The sequence below is a fragment of the Agelaius tricolor genome, unplaced genomic scaffold (genome assembly GCF_023055355.1).
Source record: "Agelaius tricolor isolate 1412-34295 unplaced genomic scaffold, bAgeTri1.0.p SCAF_13, whole genome shotgun sequence".
NCBI classification, from domain to species: domain Eukaryota; kingdom Metazoa; phylum Chordata; class Aves; order Passeriformes; family Icteridae; genus Agelaius; species Agelaius tricolor.
Genome location: NW_027269273.1, coordinates 11,824,652 through 11,832,816, shown reverse-complemented (window position 1 = coordinate 11,832,816; position 8,165 = coordinate 11,824,652). Strand labels below are relative to the sequence as shown.

Sequence of the window (8,165 nt, the reverse complement as noted above, 5' to 3'; positions counted from 1 at the left end):
AGCCGCCGAGGGATGCTGCTGCGCCGCGGCCGGGCATAGGCAGGAGCCGAGCGGGCGGGGGAGGGAAGGAAGGAAAGAAAGACGGAAAGCAAGGATCCCCCGAGCCCCGAGGGGGAGAGGAGAGGCGAGAAGGTGCGTTAATGTGAAGGAATGTACCTGCGCGTCGCCGGAGCCGCACGCTTGGGATAAAAAATAAATTAACCGAGGAGGCTGATCCCTGCGACTTATTACCCGGAAAAAAAAAAAAAAAAGGAAAAGAAAAGAAAAACCTTCTAGCGGAGGGACAAGAAGAAGAGCGACGAGGCTGCAGCGAGCAGCTCCAGCAGAGTCGGGCGCCCGGCGGATGGCGCGGCCGTCCCGCTGACTCCGCGGCCGCGGGAGGCTGCGCGGGGCGGCGCGGCGCGGGGCATGCCGTGCCGGCGGCGTGACTGAGCGGGGCGCTCCCGCCGCCCGCTCCGCTCCGCACCGCGCCGCGCTCCCCTCCGCTCTCCTCCGCCGCATGCCGCCGGCAGCCGCGGCGCGCTGATGCCCCGGGGCCGCGGCGGCGCTGCGGACGGCCCCTAGGATGAGCGAGGGGGCTGCCGGCGCCGCGGCGCCCGGGGCGGCGGAGGCGGCGGCTGCGGCGGGGGGCCCGGGCGGGGATGGGGCCGGGGGGCCGCCGCGGGAGCTGCGCTGCAGCGACTGCATCGTCTGGAACCGGCAGCAGACGTGGCTGTGCGTGGTACCCCTCTTCATCGGCTTCATCGGGCTGGGGCTCAGCCTCATGCTGCTCAAGTGGATCGTGGTGGGCTCCGTCAAGGAGTACGTCCCCACCGAGCTGATGGACGCCAAGGGCGTGGGGCAGGACCCCTTCTTCCTCTCCAAGCCCACCGCCCCCCCCCCGCGGCGCGGAGACCACCGCCGCCGCCACGCCGCGGCCGCCCAGCCGTGTCAGCCCCCGCCTCACCACCATGAGCCGGGCTCCCCCGCGGCCCCCCGGCACCCGCGGCCCTGCGCGGGGCGGCCCGCGGCCCACCGCCCCCCGGCACCCCGTGCCGCCGCACACGGCGCCGCCCGCCAGCGGCCCCCCCGGCACCGCCGGCCGCGGCGCCCGGCCGCCGCCCGCCGCCCCCAGCACCCCGCCGCTGCCCGCCTGGCCCACTGCGGCACACGCTACCTCCTCCTACAAGATCTATGTCCACGACTCGGCGCCGTCCTGGACCTTGTCTCCCTTCCAGGAGTCGACCACCACCACGCCGGAGGCCAGCACGACCCCCAAAACCCGTAAGTGTCGCCGGCCGCCCCGCGCCCTCGGGCCGCTCGCTGCGCGCCTCGCCCCGTCCGGACCCGGCGCTGGCCGAGCGCTGGCGGGGTCGGGCCGGGGCGATGCGGCGCTCGGAGGTGGCCGCCGTGCCGCTCCCGTGCGGTTGCTGCCGTGCGGGAAGCCGGAGAGCTCCGAAGTTTGCGCTTCTTTCTCCCTTCCCTGCTTGCGCCCCCTTTTTACCCCCGGCAAGTTCCCTGCTTGTGTGATGGATGTTGAGGCAGGAGCAGCCATTTGAGGAGGCTGCTTTTCATTGTGGTTTTAGGAAGGATGCAGACCCCCTTTCCCCTTCTAGGCTGGTCGTGAAAGGTACTTAGGAGATGCTGGGGGGTGTGTGAGCGAGGGGGACCAGTGATGACCTCCCCGAAGGGGCAGCGTGGAGAGAGTGGTCTTCAGCAGGTGCGGGCTGGACCGTGCATGTGCTTCTCTGCTGGTGACGGAGTTCGGCTTCCCGCACACTCGTCTGTCTCCCTTGAAACGAGGGCGGGCTCCGCAGGGATGCTCTCTCCGTCCCAGCGCCCGGCTCCTCAAGGAGCCCCGGCCAGCTCCGCCGGGAAGGAGCCCGGGGCACCCCGAGGATGTGCAGAGCCATCCCAGCGCTTTGCCGGCTCCCGTGTGTAGCCACAGCACCGTGTTGCCGTAACTGACTATTTTTTTTTTAAGCAGAGGAGGGGGCTAGTTCTCCGATTGATGCTTGGTGGCTGGTTCTTCCCACCCTCCCAAGCACAAACGGAAGGATTCGGGCTAAATCTGAAAATTCATTTGGTCTGGCTGCGTCAACTTTCAGCTTCTCGTAAAGGTTACTTAGGACAAATGCAATCCTTGCCAAAAGAACTTTTGTGCGATGCTATTTAGTGAAATGTTCAATTATACGGTATTATAGTATTCTGCGCTTTCTCGGATGCAGTAGAGGAAGTGAAAAGCCGGGTGTCCTCCATTAACTCTTAGCTGCTGCTGCTGGGAACATCAGCTCGGTTGAACCCCTTTCACAGCCCAGGGCTCCCCTTTTGTATGCTAATGTAGGGGTGTTCTGCTGGAGGATTTTGTTGGAAAGCAATATGAACTTTATTTTGTCTGTTAAATCTATTTGTTGATAAGCACTGGAGCAGAGAGGCTAGGCAGTGCAAGCTGATCTTGTGACAAAATTGGGAGACGAACAGCAAATTGGATGTGTATGTGTGGGTGGGTGGGTGTGCAGGTGGCGGATGGCTGGCAATGATTACGAATGCAACTATCACTAAATCAGAAGAGCTAACGAGGCAATAACTCGTTTTGCCTGTGTGTGCCACAGTAACTGAGGGAGAAGCAGCCCTTACAGGTGTGTCCAAGCCTGCACGTTCTGTAGGTAGGACCTAAGGTAGTTGGAAGTTACCAGAAGGAAAATCTTTTGTAGAGCTCAACGCAGCCTGCTTCACTCAGGTATGGGGAGCTGTATAGGGCACTTCTTAAAAAACAAAGCAGCAAATGAAGCCAGATTTCCAACCCTTATGTCTATTCTCAATTCTCTCAACCAGATATACTGCATGGTTCTTCAGACTGCTGTGATGTGTGTGTGTATCTGCCTGGGCTTGCCAGGTGGGATCTGTCGGGGTCTAAATGCTCCCTTGCAATCTCTTCCTTTCTTCCCTTTCTGTCTCGTTGGATATGTAAGAGAAATCCACAGCAATTTCTGCCCCTCTAGGCTGTCTCCTTACAAGGTATAGAAGGCAGGAATGTCCTGATTAATAAATAATGTTCAGCTGGCAGGACTCTCCTCTATGCAAGACACACAAAGGAAGAATAAAAACCACAATCTTAAGACGTTCCTGGCAGTTGCAGAGCTTCCTAACTATTTTTTTGTTTTAGGGAGGCTGCTAATACCTTTTACAGCAGGGTGTTTCCCTTCATTAAATGTAGCTCAGTTATAGGATGGAAATGCAAGAAATGCAAATCCAGCAGAAATTGACCCTGTTTGGGCACATTGATAGCAGAGATTATCATTAATGGAAGATTAAATAGATTACATAAAAAAGGATTTGAATTTGTAGGGCATATGAACATTTTTTAAAGCCTACAGCTGTACTCTCCTGATACATATGAGCATCTCTAAGGATACATGTAAAATTCTTTGAGGCTGCAGTATGCACTGAGGGGAGAGAAAGGAGAAATGCAGTCTTTGTGCTGTGAACTGCTGACATGGTGTGACCCCAAAGCAAGTATCTGTGTCTGCCACTAATAGCTCTCAGTAAGAAAGGGATTTTTTTTTTTTTAAACAAATTCATCCTAATTTCCCAGGATGAGCTGCGTGTTCCTTCTGTGCCCGTTGTTCCAGCTGCTATTGAAATGAAAGTCATGGATCCTGTTGTACCTTGTGAATACAAATCTGACATGATAAATCTCATGCCCCAGCCTTCAAAACAGTGCATGCCCTTGTGTCATCCTCTGGCTTGGCAAGGCACATCTGTGGGCGGGAGTCATAGGTTATTTAACATTCCACAGCTTTTAAGAAAAGAAACAGCTATCTTTATTTATACTGGTTTGTGTTGTAGTTTATTTAATTGTTTAAACATGTTAAAATGGGCTCAAAGCAGGACTTAGAAAAATGGGAGGCAAAACAGGAGTTATTTCTCCAGAAAGCCAGATGATTGCCCACCTGAATAAGTGTTGGTAAAGCCTTTTCTCTGTGTGTGTATTCATCTGAGGAGATGTTGTGAAATCTCTCTTTTTTTGTGGGTGTGCATAATGACAATAATTCTTGGTTGTGTTTCACTCAAAGTCAAGCTATCTGTTAGCTGTTTTGAAAGTTCTTGATGAAGATCCTTCAGGTTCTGACTAAGCAAAAGCCACTTACTCATCAAATCTCTCTCTCTGTATCTTGTGCCTGTGTGTGTTTTCCATGATCACGTATGAACCATGCCTTTTCAGCCTCTTCATCCAGTGCTCAGTGCAAAAGTCCAGTCACTAATTTAGAAGGATAGTCCAGCCTGTAGATCAAAAACATCAACCAACAGGCTGGAACATGCTAGTGAGGTTTTATTTTTATCAAGCCATTGGTTTCATTTCAAAAGAGTCATGCCCTGATTTTTCCAATATGCATTTTTCATGGTATTCTGGGTTCTTCAGTAATGTTATTATCCTCGAATTGAGATACTGTACTTAAAAGAATTCCTGTGTGAATTCAGCTATGAAATAACACTGTGGTTTCTCTTGTGTTCATATGACCAAAGGCTAATGCAGAGAACTGAGGTCAGGCAGGTGGGGCTCAACTAATGCATAGTAACCAAGAAAAGAGACGTTACAGAGCACTTAATCAATATATCTTGTGAAGTCCAATTGCAACCCTTTTTTTTTTGGGTAGTCTGAGTATACTTTGATTTCCTGCTAAAGATTTTCTGGTCCAGTCGTTTATCCTCATCATATCTCTGACTGATTGTTATGCACAGCATGGGTTCAAGTAACAAGCATCTGGCAGATGCACTGCTACCAGCACTGACATTTTGGTAAAAGCTGTTTGTTTTATTTTGCACTGACTCAAATATCTTTTTCGCATTAAGGATGACACTTAGATGGAACTGCGGGGTTTTCACCAACTGGAGGGTGTTGTGGGAGGTGCCAAACCGTAGTAAAACCAGACCTACTCTTCCCAGAGCTCTGAAGCTTTCTGCCAGCAAATGACATGGATTGTGAACACTTGGCATGACGAGTGTGAGCTGTCATTGAATCGAGGGAAGCACACGTGACTGCAGAGCACGTGCCTTTGGCATTAACTGAGATTAATGTGCCAGTTATCTACCAATTTTAAATGCTTCAAAAGCTGTTGAATTGAAAAAAAATACTGAGACAAACAACTGGGGGTTTTAAGAGCATTAGCTTCTTCATTCTCACTTATTTTCTATTCACATACCTTTGGTCAGTACCACACACATGGTTAGATTTGTGTTTCCTGTCTTAGATATATGTTGACAGGAAGGCTACTATCAAGATAAAAATAACAAACACAGATGTGCAACCACATCACTGAAGTAAAGTTATTGTAATTTATTTTATTTCTCATATTTTACAGCTATAACTTAGTTCATCTGTTTCAATCAAGTTAGAGGACACCGGACCTAATTCCGTTTTCCATTTTTAATCTTTATAGTTAGGGGCTAGAGCAGCTATCACTGAATTCATAAAGAAGTGGACTATTTAAATAAAACCCACTCAGATATGTACATTGATTCTATTCAGATATATTTCTTCTCTCTTCCCTTCATTAAAGTGATTGTTGGAATCCTATGACCTAGAAGAGCTTGCACAGCACTGGCATGATGAGTGGAAGGGATATGGCTGAAATTATTCCATGCTGATTTTTAACCCTGAAGGAAATTCTTCTGGGGACTGTAGAGTTTGTCATTACTTTGATTTAACCTGTGATCGCTGGTGAAAGCAAAGCCTTGAATTTTATTTGGCTTTTTTTTTTTTTTGCATCTATACAAGGACATTATGTGATATATTATATGTTGACAACAGAATACCATTATTAAATTAGTGTATTGATTTATTGCAAAGGATTATGCTAAAGTAATGTTCACGGTTTATCTAAACCCACAGAAAATGGAAATTAAAAATTAAAGCAAAAGACCTGTCTCTACAGAATTGTGTCTAGTGTTGCCCAGTGCATTTATCATATGACTCATTGCTTTGAAGGCAAAGCCCAGTAAACACATGGCTTGCTGTGGATTTGGCCTTGACTTGCAGTTTTGTAGCCCATATGGTTTTCAGGAAGCACCTGAAACTACCAGTGTTTGGTTCTGTTGATTTCTCCTGTGATTGTTTTGTAAACAAGCTGCACAAGGAGAAGTGCCTAGTAAAATCATGTGGGATGACTTGGTCACAAGCATATATAAATAAATTTGTTAAAAGCAGAGGCTTGTTTGTCTCTGAGCCCGGTGGTTTCCTTTTGAGCTTCTGTGTGTTTGAACAACTTTGCAATACTGTGCATGTGTGTGTGCAAACACAACATACAAGCATGGCTTTGTGCATTTGCACAGTTTTTGAGGAGGATCAGGATCTCAAAGCCTGTAGTAACCCCAGGAGCAGTCTTTGGCTGCCTTGGTCCTGGTGCTTGTCCAGTCAGTGCAGTTCACAAAAGAAACCCAGAGGTTTCATTGGAGCTATTTAGACTGAGTGTCAAGCTGAAGTGCATCTGTTTTATTTGGAAGTCTCTTTCAGGAGTGTGGAAGGGATTTATAGTCACTGTTACTATTAAGCACAACTACTTTTTTATTAGTATTTTGCATTACAAGAGTAGACAAAACACAGGAGGAACAATGAAATACTTTGTGTTATGGAGTTGTTTTCTTTCTCCCAGGGACTGTTCCCTCAGTATGGTGAGGGTTGGAAGTGTCATTTAATGGGACAGCTGTGCTTCAGATCAAAACTAGAACTGTGTTTTCTCATGGCTAACTGAATTTCCAAGGTGGACAGCTCATAAACCTGCTTTCTTACTTTTACCTTCCCCCTCATGTCTAATCTCACTCCACTGAGTAAAGTGCATCTTCACTGGAGAGAGGGCATTTCACACCTGGACAAGACAGAGGATGAGCGTTCAGGTGGCCTCTAAGTAGCACAGAGAAAGTAAATGCACACAAGTGGGCAAGTGCTTTTTGAATGGGCTTCTACTTTCTGTCACACAGGTTTCTGGGGTCCCTTGGTAGAATGCCTTCAAGAGGAAGAAATAGAATAAAGCAGCCACGTGGAAAATTAAAATAGCAACCGCACTTACAAATTTCCATGTCCTTTTCATGGAAGAAGTGCTTAATTGGATCAACTCTTCGTGGTGAAATTTGGAGGTAGCAGAGAAAAATACATTAACTAAATGGTTATGGCTAACTGTTTAAATGGTTGTTTCTGTTTTTCAATGTACTCAGTATTATCCTAGTAATGTTTAAAAAATACATAAAATATTTCCAGTATTCTATCTTTTCTGTCCTCTAAAACCAGTATTTTGGATTTCCAAAGCTGTGTTTCTCCTGTAGCATTTAAATAGGAGGATTCCATGACTGTCAGGTCTTTTTTACAACACATTACTCCTGATTCCTTCCTTTTTTTTTTTGTTTTTTTTGGTGTGGATATGTTGACTGCTGACTGTAGGAGATAAACTATTCAGCTTCACAGATAATTCTCTTCTTACCATGTTGAGCAACCAATTTTTAAGTCCAAATTGATTTACATTTTTTTCCTCAGAGTGATTTTATTTTTTTTATTTTTGCAGGAGTTGAACATTTAGGGAAAGCTCAGGTAGAATGGAAATGGTTCAGTGGCCAATGAAAATATAACTGGGTATAAAGATAAACTGAAGCTTTGGTTTGGAATACCTGAATTCTGCTTTGGCCCCTGCAAAATCAACCCAGAAACCTACAAAGTCTCTTCTTTTTGCTTTAACGTCTTTTTGTTTGTTTGTCTTTGGGTTTATGGCTTTTCTTCTTCTTTTAAAATTTGAATTAATCTCTTGGCAATTCTACAGTTGTGTCCCATCCGCACCTGCCACTTGTATTTTCCTTTCATAGGAAAGAGGCACATTCGTAGTGCAACGTGGCAGGTGCTCTTCAGAGCAATATTAACTGGTATTTTAGCTTGTATGAAAATTCAGACCATTCACAGAGTCATTTAGTAACTCTTAGAGTAAAGCTCTGAGGAAGAATACTATCAGGAAGAAATCCTGGTAGTATTCCGTGTAGATATTGTGCGGAACAAAGTAGTTTATAGTCTTTCATTTTTTATGAGGAGATTTCTGTATGGCCAGGTTTTGCAAACATTATAGGCCCAGTTGAGGGTGTGCTAGTGATGCATTTTGTGTTTTGTGGAACTGTGGATCTGCAGAATCAGGGCTAATTTATGTGAA

At 47.2% G+C, this 8,165-nt stretch overlaps 1 protein-coding gene across 1 annotated transcript in view; it reads left to right on the top strand.

Moving 5' to 3' along the window:
* Nucleotides 1–426: 426 nt before the first annotated feature.
* NRG3 (neuregulin 3) overlaps nt 427–8,165 on the top strand; it is a 344,618-nt gene continuing 336,879 nt past the window's right edge. Inside the window, 2 exon segments of the mRNA XM_071438745.1 lie at nt 427–885; nt 887–1,263. Of these exon segments, the coding sequence (XP_071294846.1) occupies nt 566–885; nt 887–1,263 (697 nt within the window). The 5' untranslated portion in view covers nt 427–565.